The sequence below is a fragment of the Chroicocephalus ridibundus genome, chromosome 16 (genome assembly GCF_963924245.1).
Source record: "Chroicocephalus ridibundus chromosome 16, bChrRid1.1, whole genome shotgun sequence".
NCBI classification, from domain to species: Eukaryota; Metazoa; Chordata; class Aves; order Charadriiformes; family Laridae; genus Chroicocephalus; species Chroicocephalus ridibundus.
In genome coordinates this window covers 8,696,739-8,718,476 of record NC_086299.1, presented here as the reverse complement: position 1 = coordinate 8,718,476, position 21,738 = coordinate 8,696,739, and the positions used below count along the sequence as shown (strand labels likewise).

Below are 21,738 nucleotides of genomic sequence, written 5' to 3'. Positions count from 1 at the left end.
CATCCCTGGAGGGGTTCAAGGCCAGGTTGGACGGGGCTTGGAGCAACCTGGGCTGGTGGGAGGTGTCCCTGCCCAGGGCAGGGGGTGGAATGAGATGGTCTTTAAGGTCCCTTCCCACCCAAACCATACTGCGATCCTTATTCAGGGAGTTTCGCCAGCAGCCCCCCAGACCCACTCCGTTACACCGCGCACCACCCAACCCGTTGCGGTGCAGCCCGGGAGCGCTGCACCCCGGCGCGGCCGCCGGTGCCGGCGGAAGGTGCGGGCCGTGGTCCGCCCCCCTCCGGTCCCCGCCCCGGAAGGCGCCGCGCTGCCGCGGGGGGACGCGGGGATGGTGCTGCTGAGCGCGCAGCGATGGATCCGCAGCCGCCTCACGGACCGCTTCTGGAGGGTGCAGGAGGTGCTCAAGTACGCGCGGGTGAGTGTCCCCGCCGTACCCCCGATGCCCACCGGAGCGGGGGCGGCCGCTCCTCCCCCGGAGGCGCCCCGGGCCCGGGGAGCGGGACAGCGGCCTGGCCTGGCCTGGCCCCTCGTTGGGGTGTCCGCCAGCCCTGCCCCAGCAGAGAGAGGGCAGGCAGCGAGCGATATACTGGTCTGTTACGGTTTGAGAAACCCACAGCAACTTATTGTCGTTTAGACAATTATTTTGTCATCTAAGGACCGCTCCCCGCACGGGAAGGGGAATCAGGAAAAGACAGGGAAACACGAGGGTTGGATAGAATAAGACTAGATAATTAACATTAGTAACACTAAAGAACCAGTATTGATCCCGATACCAGTATAAAATACACGGGGATCACACCCAGCCCATTCCCCCAGCAGAAGCCGTGCACTCCCCGCAGGGACAGCCCATGTGGGACACTGCGGGAGGAAGGGAAGGGCTCAGGGCTCCGGCACCGGGGCAAGGAGTTCTCAGGGTCACAGCCATCATATAAAGAGAGAGAACTCCTCAGCAAATTTTCTCATTTCTGTTGAATGTGACGTTCATGGTCTGAAATAACCCTGTTGGCAGCTTGGGTCCAGTGCCCGGGTCTCGTCCCTCCTCGTCCCCGCACCTGGTGAGCTCGAAAACACTGAGACCTTGAAACCCACACACCAGAGGTGGCTATAAAGTAAATATTTTCCCCAGTTCAGACACTGGAGTCTTCTAAAAGTGCAGTTTTCCCAAGCATTAGAAGATAAATGATACCTGTGGCGCTCAAAGCAGGACAAGGTCATAAACACGCCTGGTTTTTCATGCCATGTCACAGCACGTGGATGGGTGTGAATAAAAGTCAGAACGCGTCAGGAGGACAAGCATGGGAGGTAGTGCTTCTTGGTGTAGTACTGAGGTGGAAAATGCTGAAGTAAGTGACACTATCTTTGTCTTGTAGTGCCCAAGCTGCCCACAGTGCCAGGAGCAGTAATTTATTTCTCTGACTGCGCAGCACTGGCTACTTCTTACTTGACGTTAGCTGGATGTCAGCGGTAGCTCCAGTAAACTTCTGTCCTTATGCTTTTTATTTGGGCAGCTGCAATGTTTCTGACATATCAGAGGCTCTTGTCCCATCCCCGAATTCACACTGACAAAACTGAGAGGGCAGCTCAGGAATGAGAATAAATACATGAGTTTAGAGGTTGGCTGAAAGCACTGGAGGTGATTTTGCCGGTTGCCTTCTCCCTGGAACCACAGCCTAAAATGAGGCCTGGCTTTGGCTCCCTCCTGCTGGACTGAAATTTTTCCCCCTGCTCCAACTTTTCAGCTTCAGGTTTCCCATGCTGGAAAACAAGGAAAAAATATTTTCATTATATGCAGGCTGAAGGCTTAGCTGATGTTTGTGATGCATTTTGTGATCCTTGGTATGAAGAGCACACATTAATATTATTGAAGTAATGTTATTGAACAAGCACATATTAATATGATTGAAGGGTTTAACAGCCTTAAAGATAACTGAACAAGAACATCGTGGTTTTGTTTCAGCATTTTCGTGGAAGGAAGAACCGCTGCTATAAGCTGGCTGTACGAAGTGTTCGGAGAGCTTTTGTGAAGTCTACAAAGGCCAGAAGAGAGAAGAAGAGAATCCTCAGAGCGGTAAAGCGCAAAATGTTACATATAAACATTAAAATGGGAGAAGAGAAAAACTGAAATAGTAATTTTCCTTACTGGTGGGTTCTCTTAAAATGTTTAACCAGTGGCTGATAAATATGATTTTAAAGTAAGCACAGTCCCTCTGTGGTCTGAAAAAGCTCACGTTCTGAAGTTCATACGTATATATGTTGCACTGAGAAGACTGTAGGTCTGAAAATGTTATATTTACTAAGTGTGAGCAGATCTGCATGACAGAAAGTTTACTTTTGGAGTATTTTATCATCCAAGATGTTCATCTTTACACTTTCAGCTCTGGATCACGAGGATTGAAGCAGCTTCTCTTGAACATGGTTTGAAATACCCGGCTTTCATAAGCAATCTGCTTAAGGTAAGGATGGTGCTCGGAAAGTAATGACTTTGAAACAACAAATTGGTGAAAATGTCTGAGAGAGGTTTTCTGAAGTGCCAGGCAAATTAATTTGTTAGAACTCTGAAATCTTTCAAGTAGATGTCATCTGATAAAACATAATCAAAGGGTTGCTGGTTACTCTCTAAGAACGCAACTGCAAGGAATTGAAGCTGCAGCCTCCACTTGCCGATCTTTGAGGAATAATGGTGGGGACTTCCAAATTGGGGCTGGAGCCGGCAATAGCAGCACAGGGCATGGTGAAGGGATTGAAAAGCTCCTTCTGTCAGGCTGAACCTCTGCCAACACGGTCCTGCTTCCGAGTCCTCATGATGAAAGGCCCTCTGCTTAGGAAAGGAGCTTGGTTCACTGCAGGAACTAAGTTCTGCCCCAAACCTGTTTCTCTTCCTTATGTGCTTAACCCCTTTTATCCTGGTGAACATTGTTGCTTCACACCTTGTTCTGTCCCCAAAACTTTTCACCGCGCAACTTAAGAATGAGGCTTCTAAAATGCTTTTACACTTACTGCTACTGCGGGCATTAAGCAACAGCTGCCTTTAGTTCAAAAAATTTCAAAATACAAAGCTTGGATTACCAAAAACAACCCTAAGAAATCTCTACTCTTTTAACTACTAGCTTTGTGTTTTGGTGAGTACGGACGATGCAGGGAGTTGGTGCGTTGCCCCTTGTTCTTAAGTATGCTGGGGAATTGGTTTTAATTTGCTGAGACTTGAACTGTACAATGAAAACTTGTTTCCCTTGGCTGTGGTCTTAATAAAAAGATAGTGTTTCTGCTTCTTAAAGTAGAACTACATATAAATTTATAGCCTATTTCAAAACATTTTATCTGTGTTTCAAATAAATCGGTAACTTTCTAGGTTTTCTGAGGTGTTTCTTGTAAAGTTACACAGTTTCTGAAATTTATACACTTGTTCTCCTGGTCACTTTTGTCATGCTGTAACCAAAAGAATCAAGCACTGCCTAAAAGCGAACTCATTTTTCTTTTTTTTTTTTTTTTATCCCGCAAGATGCCTGTCCCTTTGATTTGTCTCAGAGCAATGTATTTTTGTAGGGTTCTCTGTTAAAAGATCCAAAAGAAGTAAACACTTATAGAATATCTCCCTCTATGAATATGCAGTTAACTGCAATATCTGCCCTCGTTAAGAGTATTTGATCCTGCAGTCTTTCTTCCGCTACTGCAGGGCAAATTTTAAGATACCAAGCAGCTTCTAGCACAAGTAAATGTGAATATGTCTAAGAACTGAAACAAATGTCATGGGTTAACCTGTAACATGTGGCCTTCCATGAAATAAGAGATCCTTCTTCAGTCTTTGGGTTTCTACCAGAGAGACTGTGAGAAAGTCAGTAAAACAAATTTTACACAGTGACTTAATGAGACATCCGTGGCCGAGCAGTCATGTCTGACACTTCCCTAATAGTTCCAAAATTGTACACTATAGAAAAAAGGTAATTTGCCTTAAGACCTCAAGTAATCATTAAGCATTTCACTGTTGTTCCTAAAAATTACAGTACTTAACCAACACATTTTCTCACATTTAGTCCCAGGTGGAGCTGAATAGGAAAGTGATTGCCGATTTGGCTATTTACGAGCCGAAAACATTCAAGTCCCTAGCTGCCTTAGCCCAGAGGAGGAGACAAGAAGGCTTCCTTGCTGCCCTGGGAGATGGAAAAGAACCGGAGGGGATATTTTCACGTATCGTACACCACTATTGATATTAGAAGAGTCTGCAGATACGTGTTATAAAGAGGAACTTGTATTGCAAAGAAACCTCGCTCGCTGACTGCTGCTGAGATCGTAGCTGCGGAAGAAAATCCTCTCAGGAGGGTCCCAGAGGGAGGACGGGGGGAGGTCGAGGTGCCAGGCAGTGGTTAGTCAGGCCTGTAGAAGTCCCAGCGTTAATGACGTACATAGCGTGCAGGCGCTTTCTGTTAAGGACTTAATAAAGATATTTTTTTTGGTAACTGCTCCTGGAGAAGCCATTTGTGTGGTGAATTCTGGCGCTGCCCCGCTGTGGGGGGGAGCTAGGCCCAGGCCGCCTCACTGCGCCTGAGGGCGGTGGCGCGCGCCGGAAGTCCCGCCTCCTCCGCGTCGTTCAAATTCCCAACCGGTGCGTCACGCCGTTCCCTTCAGCCCGGGGTGGGGGGGCGAAACGTCAGAACGTTTGCGGCGGCCGGGGCCAATCGTCGAGAGCCGCTTCGGCGCGCCCCACCAATAGGCGGCGAGGAGAAGGGCGGGGCGGGGCGCCGCCCGGTGGGGAAGGAGAGCGGAGGCAGGCGAGGCGGCGGCACCACCACAAAATGGCGGCGGGGTCGGGCAGCGCGGCGGCTGTGGTGGCGGTGGGAGGCAGCGGCCCGGCTGGGCCTCAAGCTGGCGGCGCTACGGCGGTGGGATGCTCCCCAGCGGGGAGCGGTGCGCCGGTACCGGGGCCCGGGGCGGTGCTGATCGGGGACCGGCTGTACTCGGGGGTGCTGATCACCCTGGAGAACTGCCTGCTGCCTGAGCACACCCTGCGCTTCACCCCCTCCATGAGCAGCGGCCTCGACCCCGACACCGAGACCGAGCTGCGGGTCACCGGCTGCGAGCTCATCCAGGCGGCCGGCATCTTGCTTCGTCTGCCGCAGGTGGGTCTGGGCCGCGGCCTGGCCGGGCGGGGCGGCCGGGGGGAAGAAGGCCGCGGCGGGGCGGGTGTGGGCTCGGGAGCGCGTTCCCTCTGAGGGGAGAGCTTTGTTTGCTAGGCTTCGGCCCGCCGGAGCCGGCACTCGATCGCTAGGCCGCCATCTGCGGTTATAGAGGCGGCGAGGGCCCAGGAGCTGCCCCTTGTGGCCGGGGTTTGGGCCGGGAGGGCCGCGGGGCCTGCGGCCTTCCCCGCCCGGCCGGGAGCAGGAAGCGGATGATGTAACCGCCTTCCTCCGCCGCCTCCACGCGGGGGGGGACAGGGGGGATCCTCCGCTTAAGGTCGGGGATTGCGGAAAGAAAGACTTTTTAGACTCCTTTGACTTGTAGTGATCTCGGAAAGGTTTTGTTTCATGGCGAACTCGTTGATTTCTGAGAGTAAAACTTCCCAGGCATCCTCTAGCTACCGAGCGTGAGCAGCTGAAGTTGTGTTAACGGCCATATGCAAATCATAATATGATTGGATTTCCCCCCCACCCTCCATCTACACTGAAAGAGTAACGTTTTTGTGGCGTATTGTTACAACTTTCAGTTCTATTGGGTTTTAGGCTTGGGTTGTTTTTTATTCCCTTTATTCAATTGAGAGCGTGTTTTCATGCTTCATAAAAGAAATTTGTGATTTAACATATGTATTTGATTTACAGACAGTGTTTGTGGTATTGATAACATCTTAGGCAGCTTAATTCATTACTGAGGTAGGGGTGCCAGTTTTCTTCGCATACCACTAAGCTTATTCCCATACTTAAATATAGCTGAGCTAGTCTTCTGGGTCTTAAATCTGTTGAAATCATTCTAGGTAATTTCTTTTTGGAACTGGTAGTTGTTTTGTTAATACCTATTGTGGTTACTTCTTTTTTAGGTGGCTATGGCTACAGGACAGGTGCTATTTCAACGGTTTTTTTATACCAAGTCTTTTGTGAAGCATTCCATGGAGGTAAGAAAATATTTAAAAGCTGTATGTGGCTACAAATGTTATTTAATCTTTGATCTGTCTTGGCAATTTGTCAACTTAGAATTGATCAGAGTATTGGTTTTACGTACTGATCAACATGATTTTACAAAGCTACATAGTACTGATTTTGTCAAATTTCTAGTATTTCCTTGTTTTACCACCATTTTCTCTTGTTATCCCTCCTTAAGCTGTTGGAGGCGATCGGTTCCTGATTTGAGCAAAACATCAGTATGTTGCAATACTTATATTTCAGCATGTGTCAATGGCCTGTGTTCATCTGGCATCCAAAATTGAAGAAGCACCAAGGCGCATAAGGGATGTAATTAACGTGTTCCATCGCCTTAGACATCTACGGGAAAAAAAGTAAGCTCAGACTTTGAAATAATCTGAAGTATTTATGTTGTATTTTAATTACTAAACTTCACGGGCCGATGATAGTATCATTCCTTCCCTGTTTCATAAATCGGGGAACATCTTGAAGAGATCTCATGAAGGAGAAAAGTGAGTTGACCTGTTCTATTAAGTAAATATTTTTGGTGTTATAAATAGTGATGCCTGTTACTTCTAGACAACACAATTTAACCTGCATATGAGTACTGTTTGAGGTAAAGAGTATCTTCTTCAGAATATGAAATTTTCTTGCAGAAAACCTGTGCCTCTTATACTGGATCAAGAATATGTGAACTTGAAGAACCAAATTATTAAGGCAGAAAGAAGAGTGTTAAAGGAGTTGGGATTTTGTGTTCACGTAAAGCACCCTCATAAGGTTTGTACTGTATAAGTTAACTTCATCATCAGTGTTTCATATGCTCTAAATGCTTTGAGTAGACTACAGCTTCCATGTAGTTAGGCATCGTTTGTACATGATAACGCTAGTCAATTCAGCGAAGCTAGCTTCTTATGATCCTGATGTCTTCTTTCTCATTTAAGAGATTTTGACTAGTTGGTCTTGTATCACTGCTGAATGACGACTGGAGGTGGATGCAGATGCTAAGTATTCTTATTATATTATATAAGTAGGTAGCTTTGGTGTTAGAAAATGTCAACTAAACATAGATTCTTTAGCAGAAAGGAGTTTGGAGACCTAGGGTTGTGATATCCTGTTACCAGAAACACTGCATGTCATGATTGCTCCTTGTGGAAACATGCTGAGGTCATTAAACCCATAAGAGCTAGTTGCAGTGTTTCTTGTGTTCTGAAAAGTATACTCAAGTGTAAAGGGCTTCACTAGAAATGAGGCAATTCCCAATATTGGAGTATGATGTATCAGACTAGGATGATACTTGGAGGATGTAACTACTGCAAATGTTTGATTTGGTGCTTTAGTACCATTAGTGCTATGCCTTAAGTAGTTAAGTGTGGTAAAAGAACCTCCTACTTCTGTACTAGCAGAACTTGGGATCTTGCTCTTTCTTCCTCTAAAAACTACAGCTGTCTTAAGGTCTATTAAAGCCTACTTGATTTTCAGAATTCACTCATGTTATCAGTACCCCAGAGGACAATTGTACTTACTTGTTTATGAATTTGTGCTGTTAGTGTAGTCTTTTTTATCTGCATCCTTGTTTTCCTTTCAAACCTAAGGAAAAAAAAATAGAACTGAAGAAACTAGTGACACACAACATGTTCTGTGCGAATACCGTTACACTTCTGTTACTGCTTATTGCAGCTAGCAATATTTTCTCCCAAGTTACAGCTAAAAAGGAATCGTGAATTGTATAGGAGAACATACCTAGCTTGAAAACAGTTGAAGACAAGACATCTAGATGAATAGCAGGATGACTGAGCTCAGAAGACGGAGAGCTAGGAAGGTTAGATCTGGTTGAGTGTCAACTCATGTAAACTTTTGCATTGGAGAGCAGAAGCTGTGTGGATAAACACTGGGGATGTTGCAAACAGTCTCTCATGTGGAGTGTTCTAGAGCTTGAAAGAGAATAACAGATGCCTCATGGATGTCCCTCTGACATAAATAGGTGGCTCTCAAGATTCTTGTTAATAACTCAATAACCCATATCTTCCAGATAATCGTTATGTACCTTCAGGTATTAGAATGTGAACGTAACCAACACCTGGTCCAGACTTCATGGTAAGTTGATTTTCTTTGTTATAAGAGACCAGCAGGGGCAGTAGCAGAAATATGTCACTTGAGGCACTCTGGGCAACTCGCTCAGAAATGATTGTGGGCCACACCAGACAGCTCCAGTGTTTCTTGGCGTGCCCCAAACTACTACCCAAATGTTGATCGGCCTCTTAAGTTAGAGGCACTGTTTTAATGGTAAGGTAGCTTTCCACCCTGATTTCTCACTTCCCTCCTCTCTGCTTTTACTTTTCAGCTGAAGGGAAAACGTTGAGTGGGTTATAGCGTTTCCTTGGGTTTTTTGTTCTTCAGAGAAAATTATGTGTAGTTAAAGTCTGTTAGCAGTGCTGGGAAATGGCTTTTCCCAGGGCTTGAGCTTGATTACAGGTGCATCAAAAACTCAGCACAGCTAAATTTTATTTATCTGTATGGATAATGCAAGATGTCAGCTTCTAAGACTGGATAAACTCAATGTTTTTGTTTGCCAAGAAATGTCCTCTGCCTTGTCGCTCTCATTACAGTAAAGATTTGCTTGGGGATGGGAAGCTTATGTAAAAGTCTAGGTCTTAAACTTAACGAATAGATAATGCTTTTAAGACAATAATGTTTTTTTTACCAATACTGTGGTTTAAAAACCTTTAGTGAATCCAAAGATCATATTTCTGCTGACTGAACTGTCTGGTACTGTGACCTGTGTGTAGAGAACCAGTTTTGACTTTTCTTTTCTGTACTCTTTTAATCAAAGGGTAGCCTCTGAGGGTAAGTGACTAAGACTTCTCCTCTGCTGCCCAAGCGCTATGGTGCAGGGATAGCTGCCGTCTTCAGTCAAACCAAAGCAGGCTCTACAAAGAGAAGGCTGACTCTAGACAGGTGGTATATACATGATAGTATAGTAACTGGCCAACTGCTGCTTGTGCTTATACTGTTTGACTTTTATTTTTATTGCGCATTTTGACTGTTGTATATCTTATAACCTGATTGTTGAAGTTTTGAAAGGTTTTTAATGTTCTATTTCTATAACTGTTAAAATAATGTATTCTTAAATGATAAAGCAAATTAAGGTGGGATTCAAGTCTTACAGGGATGAACTAACACAACAAAAACTGAAATCTAGTTTTCATTTGTAAACTAGTTAAAAAAAACCATTTGAGTAGATGTGTGAAGCTTGGAGTCAAAGGTAATACTTGGGACTTGGAGAAACTTCCCAGTACCATTGTGAAACTTACCGGTACCATTGCATGAAGTACTCGGATGTGAGTTACGGACTACTCATTACCAATCTTCTACGTGTTATGGAAGGAGGGGTAGGTGAGGAGGAGGAGGGAGGAAATTACCCCAATTGAGAAATGGTTCAGATGTTAAAATAACATATCTGCGTACTGATGCTTGTTGCTTTCAGTACATGAAAACTCGTGGATATCCAGTATAACTGTTCTTTGAAATGTGCATTTTTACAACGTTACCTTTTTCTTAAAATATTGTGACAAGGATTCATTTCCTCATGTGTCTGATTCTGAGCCCACAGGAGAAATATGCAGTGGCCAAACTTGGAAGCAGACATGGTTTTCAATTTGGCAAATTAGAAAAAGGCTGTATGACTTCCAGATGTTTGAAGTACCACTTTTCTTCATCACTTCTTTTGCCAAAAGGTTTGTTCTCTCTTCATAGTGGGACAGAAAAGTAGGTTTTGAAGCTCCTTTCTTCCAGGAAGATGAGCTGATGCTTAGCATTGCTTCTCTGCTGTAGCAGTTGCTCTTTATGGAAACGAGAGCGTAAGACAAAGACAAAAAGGCGATGATACCCTTGGGATTCAAGTTTCTGTTGTCTGTGTAAACTGGTTACAAGTGCCTGGACTGTGGTCTCTGGTTTTGATGTCTTGGGGCTTAGTGAATCCTTGTATACTGGGTACCCACATGGTTAATTACCGCTTTCAGAAAGCGTATTACTTTGAGGACTTTCTATTGTGTCTGGTTTTAGCGTTTCCTCACTTGGCTTGACATATGTGCTCAATTATCTAGATCTTTTTAAGCACATCAGCTGACACATTCAGAGGAAGTTACTTTGTGTATATAAGATTTAGAAGAATAATGCTTAAGTGTACTGACTGGAATATATGCAATATTTTACAGTTTTCTCATTCTGTGAATATTCATTTTAAGCAACCTTACTGAAATGGGACAATTTGGAAACCGTATTTCATGTGCCAAAGAGGAGATCTGCCTGAATACTGAGTATTCTCCTGAATTGATGTTCCCAAACATCCTGATTTCTTCTATCGCTGCTTTTTGCATCAAAAAGAATTCTGTTCTGGATGGAAAATAATGCTTCTGAAGGAAAAGGGACCCCTTAAATCTCCAGTGGAAGTTGACACGTGCTGAAGTGGACTGCATTTTCATGGGAATCTACTACAGGAGCTGCAGCTTTCAGCAAACCACCTGGGCTCAGCCCTATTGCAGAGAAACATGTGAACCTAAAAGTCTATAACTGAGTACTTCAGATTTTCCTGTATGTTGTCTTGATGAAAATAACTTGCCTGTTGCATGAGAGCAGGCCGGTAGAGGTCCAAAAGGAAAAGTGAAGTTAAAATTGGTTCTCTTTTCACAACTCAATTTTCAGCAGCAAGTCAGTCAAGCAAACTTAATTTCTGTCACACATCCCTCCCCTTTAGGGAATTATTTTTATTTATTTTTTTCTTAGTAAAATCATTCAACTTTTCTTTAAATTTACAGGAGTAAAGTCTGAATGCAGTAAGAACTGCATGCAGTAACTGAATGCAGAAATAAATAGTCCTTGTAAAACTAAAAACAAAAGAAAAACCCCAAAAACGCCAAACAACTTTGCAGTGCCATGCAACTTTCCTGATATCCTGTCTTTCAGGAATTACATGAATGATAGCCTGAGAACAGATGTCTTTGTCAGATTCCAGCCGGAAAGCATTGCCTGTGCATGTATCTACCTTGCAGCCAGGACACTGGAGGTGAGCATACAGTTCCATTAATTTTGTGTTCGTTAAGTCTTTTAATGGAAGCGGAAAACTGAGCGTGACTTCCCCTTCCCTTTCAGATTCCACTTCCTAATCGTCCACACTGGTTTTTACTCTTCGGAGCAACGGAGGAAGAGATTCAAGAAATCTGCTTAAAAATTTTGCAGCTCTATACTCGGAAAAAGGTTTGCTGCTTTTTCGTGTTGTGAGCTGTCATCAAAGGCTGCTGCTTAGAACATGAGTTGGAAAACTTTATCCCATTTGAAACTAGCTGGAAGCCTGGACACTAAGTGGAACGGGATAGTAGTCACGGTGTCTGGGTCTCCTTAGAATTCCTTCCCCACCCCCCATAAGTGAGTAAGGAGAAAGTCTAGCTTACCAAATTTTGTCATAAGCAGTGCTCCTGTCTTTGCAGGTTGATTTATCTGATCTGGAAAGTAAAGTGGAAAAGAAGAAATTAGCTATCGAAGAGGCAAAAGCACAAGCTAAAGGTTTAGTACCTGAGGGAGCCCCAAGTTTGGATAACACATCGGGATTTTCCCCAGTACCGAAAAATGGTAAGTAGTGGAAAATTTGTTTTTAATCACTCATCTTAAACATGTACGTGCATCCCAAAAGGGAAAATACAGTGTGGTTTGTCTTTTCTTGGTTTTAAGCTGGCTTGAAGCAAATATTCAAATGGCGGAGTTTGAATAGCATTGTAACTTTGTAATTTCTTGAAACAGATAAAGGCTAAAATCAAATTAGCCTAAAATTAAGGTTGGTTTAAATTCATATAGTACAGGGACTTGCTTTTATGTGATTTTGGCAATAAAGTCAAACAAATACTTGCAATTGGCATGTTATGCTAAAGAAATATTAAAGCCTAGGTAGGATTAGGAACTCTGACAGAAGTAGTATTTTTGGGTGATGGGTGGGGAGTATTTTCTTGCATGCTTGGTCTAAGGTTTCCAGTCTAGTCCATGTCTTGCCCTGACGATAACATTTACCATCTTTTTCCTCAGTTTACCTTAATTACTCAGTATCTTTTCTGGCAAGTAAAGGAAGCTGCTGTTCTTTGACACAGAAAGCAACGTGTTACTGTTGCAGTTAACTCCCTGGTGTTACTTCAGCATTTTGGCAGAAATGTTTCTGATTAAATTCTGTGAACTTCTTCAGATCTATTTCTTGTGGGTGGTTATGTGCACGTGCATGTGTGCACGTCGATGCAAGCTGCATGCATACGCTACTGATTATTACAAAGATGATGAAACAGGGCAAGAGGAGGCTTCAGTCCTTCTTTCAGTCACTGCCGTACTTTCAAAATAAGGTAACAAAGGCTTGTTTTTCTAGAGTCTCCAAAAGAGGTTAAAGGAAATAAACCTTCACCGCTACCTGTTCAGGCAATGAAGAACGCTAAAAGGAAAACGGAAGGAGCAAAAAGAATGAGTTCAAATAGCCCAGTAAATGGGTAAGGCTTTCATAACGAAGAAGTTTGTGTTGTTTTGGGTTTTTTCCCATTACTACCTTAAGGAAAATAACTTACTGTTTACTGTCTCTTGCAGTGTTCAGAAAGGAAGAGAAAGCAGAAGTCGAAGTGGAAGTAGAGATCAAAGTTACTCAAGATCTCCATCTAGATCCGCATCCCCTAAGCACCGGTAAGTACTCGTGTCAGAGAAGGGTGTGCTGGGAGAAGCTCCCAGACTAAAATTTCAGAGTGAGCTTTGGTAGTTTCTCAACAAGAGCAGCCGTGAAATAACATAGCAGTATGTGCTTGAAAGTATGTATTGTGACTCCATTTAGGTGCAAATAGTAATGTAGAGTAATTCCATTTAATATTAAGAAAACAATAAGCTTTCTCTCCTGTTCCTTTCCATAGGAAAAGTGAAAGTTACTCTACATCGAGCGGTTCCAAATCCCACAGCCGTTCTAGGAGCCGCAGTGACTCTCCTCCGAGACAGTTCAACCACAGTTCTAGCTATAAAGGTTCCAAGGTGAGAAGTTACAAGAAATCAAAAGACTACAAATACTCAACACACAAACCACGGAAGTCTCGCAGCAGGAGCTCGTCGCGTTCCAGGAGCCGATCCCGGGAGCGCTCGGACCATTCGGGGAAGTACAAGAAGAAGAGTCACTACTACAGAAATCACAGGCACGAGCGGTCGCGCTCCTATGAGCGAGCAAGTCATCGCTATGACCGAGACCATCCTGGCCACAGCAGGCATAGGCGATGAATAAAGCAAAAAGGTCTTTCCTTTGGAATTGGAGCGGTGGAGCTCTTCCCCATTCGGTCTTTGCAGTATAGGGTTAACCTGGCTTGTAAACCACTTAGCTTGAGTAATGTCCATTCTGCTGGCGATTCTGTACCTTACTATCGTGAATCCAAAGGAAAGATCCTAATGGGACAGGATGATGTGAAAGACTCAAAATCTGGTAAATGTCTTGGTGACTGTTCCGCTGGAGTGTCACGCAGTAAGACTGCAGAACTTGTCTCTGGATGCTCCTATGCCCGCTCTCTAATCATTTGCATACCGTAGTGCAGTGGAGTGTTATTTGTGACTTCCAGTTCTGCACGCGGGACCTCCGTGGCTCAGTAGCCGGAATACTGTGCTGAGCAGTCCTTCCCTGTGGAACTAGAAGGCTCAAGGCAGATCGTGAAAACCATTGGAGTGGCTTGGTGCTAACAAAGCTGTCTTTTCATACTGATTCAATTATGTTGTACAAATGTAAGGTGACTTTTTTTTAGAACTGTTGCCTATATTAGGTTATATATGTGTATATATATTTTGCAGTGTTACAGTACAGTATGGGAGTATGGCCTTACTAGCCTTTACACTTTATCCACAATGTAAATAAGCATTTGTTTTAATACAGGTGGAAGATATATACAGAAAATTCAAAACTTGAATTCTATCAAAAGACTTGTGTAGAAAATTCTGATAAATGTGAAAGTATTTAGCTCTGTGTATTGAGAGTAGTATATTTTTATCTGTGCAATGCTGTGTGCGGGCCACCAGCTCCTAAGACATTTCCTATATATTCATTTTAAGTGGTTTGAAATTCTTTACTCAGGATCTTTGACACTCTGAAGAAGTAGTAGTTTGTCAATCTGCATGCTTGTTGAAGAACAGAGCATTGGAAAAAAAAAAAAGGAAAAAAAAAATAGCAAAACCCCCACAGCCCAGTAGTATCAGTTCTAGTGGTATATCTGAGCTGTTACTCTCATGCTCCCTAATTTCATTAAAGTATTTGATTTTCTATTAAATTCACTTGATACTAGTTTCTTATGAGCTACACCACTGTGCCTACTCATAAGGAAAGAAATCTGGTGCTGAAGGAAGAGACTGTCAGATTGGAGTAGATTTAAGACCAGCCCAAGTTGTTGTGCCCTGAATATCAGTACAGCGGCCGTCCTGCTGGGCGCGTCCCGCGGAGCAGACGGGTGCTGGGCGAGACAGGGCGCCGGTGCTCCAGCCCTTCAAGCTCCATGTAGATCTTCTAGAACCACTGGCTAAACTGCCCCTCTCCACGCCGGGGGAAACAAGCTGCCTGAGGTTTTTTTTGTGGTCGGTCTTGTAGCTGCCTCTGACAGTGACTCTTCTCACGCTTCTTTTAAATCCAAGCCAATCCCATGGCGGTTTTCTTATTTTATTTTTTTTTTAATCTGTAGGCGAAGGGGCTGAAAGGATTTGCAGTCAGCCATCCTTTAGCCAACCTCATCTGCCAATTTCCTGACCTGGAGTTTGCCTGGGATTATTCTGTGTAATTACCAGTGGATGAGTTTGTGAACTTGACTAATCTTTGTTTCAACCAAGTGACGCTTTTGACCTCTGTAGCTCCCTCTGACACTCTGTTCCGTAACAGCGATTTCTGCTCTACGCACCAGGGTTACCTGTTGGAAATGCACCATTGCTGGGTAGTTCCAGTGGGTGCCCCTCTTCCCAGTGCAGCAGGAAGATTATTTGTTTCCCAGTCACCTTGCAGCAGCAGTAGTTGGTTTGTAGTTCATCACCGTAGTTCTGATTACATCTCTGATTACATCTGGGCTGAGAAAAGAACTAATTGAGATAAGCAGCGGAGACAAGGAAAGCTCCTTGGAGCTTCAGCGCGGCGCTGCTGTGGAATGTGAGTTAATCTGTTCCTGAATCGGTGAAATACCTGATTTAGCTTGACCTTTGCACACAGGTGGAAACTAATTTCATACTTGGTATGCTAAATAATGGAGTAAAGTCTGAGTATTAAAGTAGCTCAGACATAACTTGGTACAAAAAGTAACTTTGATCTATTCAAACGTGAGCAACGCAAAGTAACAGCGTTCGAGAGAGAGTTGCCATTTTACCGCTTTCTAATTCTTACTACCTGGATATTGCTTGGAGCAGGTCAAGCTCTAATCTCTGTTTCCTAATTCCAGTTCTAAAAGGCAACCAGCGTTTCCCTGTTTAATTACTTCACTCTGTTCCGCGTGCTTCTGGAATTGCCTCTTTGTCTGGTCCCTGAGGGGTGCAGCATATGGGGAGGCGGGTTTCACAGCTGCAGCCTGCTCCAGAGAGGCTTCGGGAGGAATTAGCGTAGTTAAGTCTCGATTCTGCTGGCTACAGACGTGACCTTCCTCCTGTGCAAGTAGCATGGACAAGGATAAAGGTAAGACCCGGGCTATGTGCACTTTTCTACACGAACATAATGTCACTTGGCATAAAAACCAGCATCTGTGTTCTACAAACTCCCGTGCTCGTGTACAGTGCTGAATAAATACTAATCTGCTTTCCTAGCACACTTGCTAAAATCTGGAGAGGGAAAAAACCAAGGCAGAAAGTGTGTATATTTTTACATTGGAGTGGTTTGGTTCCAAAACAAAAGGGACTGTATCACAGGATTAAAAAACGCCCTGTTCTAGAAGAGAACAAGCTGTCTTTCCCAGCGAAAAGCCCAATTCGCATCGCTGCGCGCAACGCCTTGGCAGCGAGGTGGGTTTGGGAGACGACGCTTAGAGCAGCGAGAGGGAGCAGGAGATGGAGCTGTGGAAACGTGGGGCCGATTCCTCGCCTGGCAGGGGATGTCCCCCTGTGGTTCCTCGCCTGGCAGGGGATGTCCCTCTGTCCGACAGAGGTGCCTGTTCTCGCTGCCCGGGGCTGTGGCCTGCAGCCAGACGGCCGAGCAAACCTCGTATTGTTTTACTTTGCTCAGGAAGTCCAGGATTAAAGAGTTTAATCACATGTATTTGGTAACTCGAGGGGCGTTTACAAGCAAGTAGCTTTTCAGCATTTACTGTGCTGAGAACTATTACCATCTGTCATATTTCACTCTGGAAATAGCCGTCTCGGCATTCCGAAGCAGTCATTCCTGAGATTCAATTTAAGCTTTTCGCAGTGGTCAACTTAGGAACACTTGAGTTAAATCCCCGTTTCCTTGAAGTTAGGAATCCTGGGCATTCTGTTAGTTGAGGCATCTCCGGTTGGTACCATCCACCATCTCTCGGGTTACTCCTCTGTGATCTCTGTATCTGGTGTCCACCTGTAATTCCTTCAGCGCGGAGAGAGGGCACCTCCTTGACCAGAGGCTTCGAAGGGACAGCACTTACTGAAACCTCTGACTCAGGGGACACTGCAGTCTTGGCCAGGCTCTGGTTCTCTTTCCTCAGATAAAGCCTTCTCCCTGCTCCGGCAACACAGCCTCGTCCCCCTGCCTTCCGGGGAAATAGTCCCCTGGGCTCCCTGGCTGATGTTTCCTCAGCAATGGACTCCCCAGCTGGAAATCCAGGTGGAAGGTCGCGCCATCGGATCTGTATTTGCTCTGTATCAGCAGAGGGTCAGCCAGCAAAGCTTTCCTTTTCCAGGTGAGAGCCTAAAGAATTATTTCCTCAAATACGGAACTACTTCTAGCCCAGTGTGTGCCGGGCGGGTGGTGACCAAGAGGGAAAGGCCCTCCAGGTGGGTGAGGCAAAGATTGGAAGCCGGTGGTTGACGCGATCAAAGAATAATTGAATGAACAACAAAGCTTGGAATGCTTGAGATCAGATTAGAAAAGCAGGTTTCAGTTCCCTGCTGGGCAATTGGAACGGAGGCTTTAATTGAGATTTACCCGAAGCTTCAGCGCAGACGTTGCCTCCATCGAGAGCTGGGTGCTGAGCCCCTGGCGCCTCTGGAAAACCAGTGGGATGGGAAAGGGGAGAGAGGTTCAGAAACTGTCCACCTTCATTGCCAAGATCACTGCGTCGGCCACTGGAGTCTGGCCACCAGCTTTGGACTCATTTCCACTTCGTAAGCGGCTTCAGATCTGATACGGCCAGGTCTGAAGTACCGATACAGGTCATGGCTTTGGTTTATGGCAGAGCCCTTTGTGTGTCTGTTTGTGAAGGGTGGCTGCTCTTTGTGTTTGACTTCCTAGAGTCTGCTCAAAGTGAATTTGCTGACCTAAAGGCTGTGGATTGGTGATTTAAAACCATTTAGTTAGAGGGAGTGTCTGTTTTAAACCTGATTTGGCTTGTTTTGCCCACAGACAATAATTGCCCTAATAATGATTTATAGTTCCACAAACGCTAGAAATATTCTGATGTGTTCTTGGGTGGAAAAAATGCCAGAGACCTGGAAATAAAAAAAAAAAATAGCCTTGCAGCACGTCCTGCAAAAAGACAGACCTAAGCCGAAGAGGAGCTGAATGAATGGAGCTCGCTCAAACAGAAACTGCAAGTAGCCATTATTTGAGAGTATTGCTTCATGCAAAAGAAAAGGAGGATTTTCTCCACTGTCCTGCCAGGTAACTCCTCTCCAAGAGTTGCCAGGCAACCCTTGTTTTTATTGCCCTTAAATGTGGGTGAAAAATTACTAAGCAAAGCAATTCTGCCTCTGGTGTATCCAGCTCAACTCCGCTTGAGGTAAACAGCTAAAAAATTTGCCTCGTTTGACTGTGGTTAAGAGTGAGCTGAAATCTGGGCTTTGCTGCAGGAGTCAGACAAAAGCGGGCTGGAGGAACTAGCTGCGAGGATGCAGAACGTGGTTAAAAGCTGTGGGGAGCAGGGCAGTAAGAGCTGGAAAGATCACAGAATGGTTTGGGTTGGAAGGGAGCTTAAAGCCCACCCAGTGCCACCCCCTGCCCTGGGCAGGGACACCTCCCACCAGCCCAGGCTGCTCCAAGCCCCGTCCAACCTGGCCTTGAACCCCTCCAGGGATGGGGCAGCCACAGCTCTGGACAACCTGGGCCAGGGGCTCATCGCCCTCACAGCAAAGAATTTCTTCCTCAGATCTCATCTAAATCTCCCCTCTTCCAGTTTTAAACCATTCCTCCTCATCCCATGGCTCCCCTCCCTGCTCCAGAGTCCCTCCCCAGCTTTCCTGGAGCCCCTTTAGGGACTGGAAGGGGCTCCAAGGTCTCCCCGGAGCCTTCTCCTCTCCAGGCTGAACCCCCCCAGCTCTCTCAGCCTGTCCTCACAGCAGAGGGGCTCCAGCCCTTTGATCATCTCCGTGGCCCCCTCTGGCCCCGCTCCAACAGCTCTGTGTCCTTCTGCTGTTGGGGCCCCAGAGCCCTCACTTGTCAATCCATCCAACAATCATGTTTGATTTCTAGCACAGTGTAAAGTCCCTCGTGGGTGTCTCCAATATCTCAGGTCAGCAAAGCTGTGCCGTGATCAGGTCCATCTTGATGACATCCATCCTGATGCCATCCCTCCAGTGCTCCTGTGCCACCTGCGGCGTCCCCACCACCACTGCTCCCAGCACGGCCGCTGCGGCTTCACTCACGTGCCCAAAATTCCAGCTCTGCCCGGCAGCGGCAGCGCTCGTGTGTGCCGACAGCAAGGGCTGAATCAAACACCAGCAGGAAGAGGTGGCCTGAGCCGTCTTATGCCTGACAGGGATTTTTTGAAAATCCTCCAAAACCAACAAAATGCCGTTGGTAAGGCACAAAGGGAATTGCTCTGAAATTAACAGAGGGGAAGGAAGGTAACTGCTTACAGCACCTGGAGAAGAAGAGAGTGTTAGTGAGAAGGAGAGAGATTTCTAGGACGCAGCTTTATTTGGAAGAAAGGAGAAAAACACAGGTATCGGGATACAGGGCACCCTTGCCGCTGGCTCGGTGCCACATCTGATCTTTGCGCAAAGACGAGCTTTTCCCACTGGCTTTAGAGAGCCGTGGAACCTAATTCTGTGGGTCCACTTTAAATGCAGGGTGATGGATCCACGCGTTCGTTTTCACACGCGGCAGAGCAATAATCTGACATTTATTTGATTGGTTTGATGCCCTGGAACCCCGTGATTGATTTCCGTGGACGTGTGTGAGCACTAGCGGCTTCTGCGTGGCTGAATATCTGTTTGTTCCAGACCTCCATGCATGAAACCGGCCTCCTATCTGCAAGGCAGAGCTAAGCTCCAGTGAGCACCCACCACCCATCGCTGTCAGGGCAATCACCCCCCCGGGCAATGCTCCTTCCAAAACCACTGAAGCTGGAGAGGCTGGAGGGGTTGGAGGCCCTTCCCGAGGGTGCTGTTGTGGAGTAGCACTCATGGCCGATCCCTTCCTGAGTTCCTTTTGGTCTTTAGAGCACTTTTCCTTAGGAAAACAACACCATGGAGCTGTAAAGGATGCGATGTGGAAATGCTGAGAAGGATATTCACACTACCTGAGAACTTAGACACCAAAGCTGGGGAGTTCCCTCTCTCTCCTGCGCAGCAGCCGGGCAAAGGCAGGTATTCAAATTTCAATTAGACTTCTCCAAAGCCTGCGGTGGACGAGTCTGTCTCGCTCAGAACTGCAGAGGAATCGGCAGCGTGGACATGCTCCTGCTCCCTCGGCCGAGCTGAAGCCAACGTGACTTCAAAATGAATGTAGCTAACCCAGCCCCAAAGGACAGAGAATGATATTTACGTGGGGATAAGGCCGGGAGAGCCTAGTGAAAGGCAACGGCATTTTCAACGTCTCCTTAGCAATCCTCCGAGACCGGATACAAAGCATATTCAAAGCAGGAGAAATCTCTCCATGGTTTGCCTTACCTGTGGCTGCAGTGCGCTCTTTGGCATTACGAGACCGGCGATCGACCGCTGGCTTCCCTTGGTGAGCGTGAAGCGTGGCATCCCCGTGTCCACGCTCTCCCCTTCAACGTCCTTTTCTTTCAGGTGGCCTGAGGAAGGTGTTGCACAACGCAGCTTCTCCCGTTCCCGGCAGGGAAAGGGACAACATCCACCCAGTGTGAGTCCTTCCCCGGGGAATACGTGAAACCAGCCGTTCGTTGGCTGAGCGGTGGGTTTGGGCCACGTGATGGGAAAAGCGGCAGCTTAAACAAGAGCCGTCCATACCGACCCGCTCCGTCTCCTCTTCGTCACAAGGAAAGAAGATATTTATGGGCGCTCACCACAGCCCCGGTGTCCTGGTCTGAACGACACAGGATTCATTTCTCTTTTGGTGATTTTGCTTCACAGTAAGGTCTCATCTAACTCTAGGGAAAATTGCACTTTTAGAAGACTCCAGTGTCTGAACTGGGGAAAATATTTACTTTATAGCCACCTCTGGTGTGTGGGTTTCAAGGTCTCGGTGTTTTCGAGCTCACCAGGTGCGGGGACGAGGAGGGACGAGACCCGGGCACTGGACCCAAGCTGCCAACAGGGTTATTTCAGACCATGAACGTCACATTCCATAGAAATTAGAAAGTTTGCTGAGGAGTTCTCTCTCTTTATATGATGGCTGTGACCCTGAGAACTCCTTGCCCCGGTGCCGGAGCCCTGAGCCCTTCCCTTCCTCCCGCAGTGTCCCACATGGGCTGTCCCTGCGGGGAGTGCACGGCTTCTGCTGGGGGAATGGGCTGGGTGTGATCCCCGTGTATTTTATACTGGTATCGGGATCAATACTGGTTCTTTAGTGTTACTAATGTTAATTATTTAGTATTGCTGTGGCTTCTTCAAGCCATAACACCCACTAATACACAGCAACCCTGAGAAGCCGCAGCAAATTGGTTTGAGCCCAGTATGGAGACAACGGTCCTGGTCCCCAGCTGCTGTATAGGGGTCCCCCTGTCCCGGAGTGAATGGGGCTGGGATGATCTTCACAGGAAGGCCTGGCTGCTTGTCTGTAACTGCAGATGGGCAAGAAACTATCTGAAAAGCAAGGTGGCCGCTTCCCTTTCCGTGTGCGTCATCCGCCAGGTGGGGTGCCAGAACTGGTTGTTGTCCCCTGCCCTATGGCTCGCTGGCCTCAAGGCAAATCCTTTCACCTCTGCTCCCCAGCCAGGAAGCGGAGCCGGCTCCGCTTGTCACTTATGGATTTTCAGACCTATCAGGGAAAGAGGCAATTTACAATGGATGTTGCCCTTCTGGTTTGTTTGCCAAGTGCTGTGTGTGTTTACGATGCCATAAAAAGGCAATGGAACACACAATTAAACGCAACATGCTTTCTATTTAAAACTCCTGCAACAGGCAAACACTTTGTACCTGCTAAACCTTGGACTCAGTTTCCTGCTTCATATTAAAAATCTGCTGAAGTGTTTGGCTCAGCGAGAGCCCAGGACTTGGTACCTGCTGGAGGACGAGAGCAAGTTCTGCGTGTAGAGACGGGGTACGCCAGCGATAACCATCAGAGTCATGACTTTCTACACGAAGG

At 46.2% G+C, this 21,738-nt stretch overlaps 2 protein-coding genes across 3 annotated transcripts; both read left to right on the top strand.

Annotated features, from left to right (window-relative positions):
- The first annotated feature begins 273 nt into the window (after positions 1-273).
- On the top strand, positions 274-4,462 carry MRPL20 (mitochondrial ribosomal protein L20). Its single transcript, XM_063354176.1, has 4 exons — positions 274-418; positions 1,961-2,071; positions 2,379-2,456; positions 4,035-4,462. The coding sequence occupies exons 1-4, from the start codon at positions 332-334 to the stop codon at positions 4,206-4,208; spliced, it is 450 nt and encodes a 149-aa protein (XP_063210246.1). The 5' UTR covers positions 274-331; the 3' UTR covers positions 4,209-4,462.
- Positions 4,463-4,735: 273 nt separating this feature from the next.
- CCNL2 (cyclin L2) lies at positions 4,736-14,200 on the top strand. 2 transcript variants are annotated; one of them, XM_063354171.1, is made up of 11 exons: positions 4,736-5,117; positions 6,029-6,103; positions 6,375-6,484; positions 6,767-6,887; positions 8,140-8,204; positions 11,073-11,172; positions 11,259-11,363; positions 11,594-11,735; positions 12,511-12,628; positions 12,723-12,815; positions 13,037-14,200. In XM_063354171.1, exons 1-11 carry the CDS (start codon positions 4,794-4,796, stop codon positions 13,389-13,391), a joined length of 1,608 nt encoding a protein of 535 aa, XP_063210241.1. In that variant the 5' UTR covers positions 4,736-4,793; the 3' UTR covers positions 13,392-14,200. The 2 variants fall into 2 exon arrangements, with proteins under 2 accessions (XP_063210241.1, XP_063210243.1); XM_063354173.1 differs by lacking the exons at positions 4,736-5,117; positions 6,029-6,103; positions 6,375-6,484; positions 6,767-6,887 and having other exon boundaries at positions 6,909-10,700.
- The last annotated feature ends 7,538 nt before the right edge of the window (positions 14,201-21,738 follow it).

Excerpts from the sequence above, each read along its gene's own strand:
- MRPL20 (XM_063354176.1), top strand. The coding sequence starts at position 332 with ATGGTGCTGCTGAGCGCGCAGCGATGGATCCGCAGCCGCCTCACGGAC. Across the intron at positions 419-1,960 it reads AGGTGCTCAAGTACGCGCGG|CATTTTCGTGGAAGGAAGAA; the intron begins GTGAGTGTCCCC and ends GTTTTGTTTCAG. Across the intron at positions 2,072-2,378 it reads AGAAGAGAATCCTCAGAGCG|CTCTGGATCACGAGGATTGA; the intron begins GTAAAGCGCAAA and ends TTACACTTTCAG.
- CCNL2 (XM_063354171.1), top strand. The coding sequence starts at position 4,794 with ATGGCGGCGGGGTCGGGCAGCGCGGCGGCTGTGGTGGCGGTGGGAGGC. Across the intron at positions 6,104-6,374 it reads TTGTGAAGCATTCCATGGAG|CATGTGTCAATGGCCTGTGT; the intron begins GTAAGAAAATAT and ends CTTATATTTCAG. Across the intron at positions 6,888-8,139 it reads ACGTAAAGCACCCTCATAAG|ATAATCGTTATGTACCTTCA; the intron begins GTTTGTACTGTA and ends CATATCTTCCAG.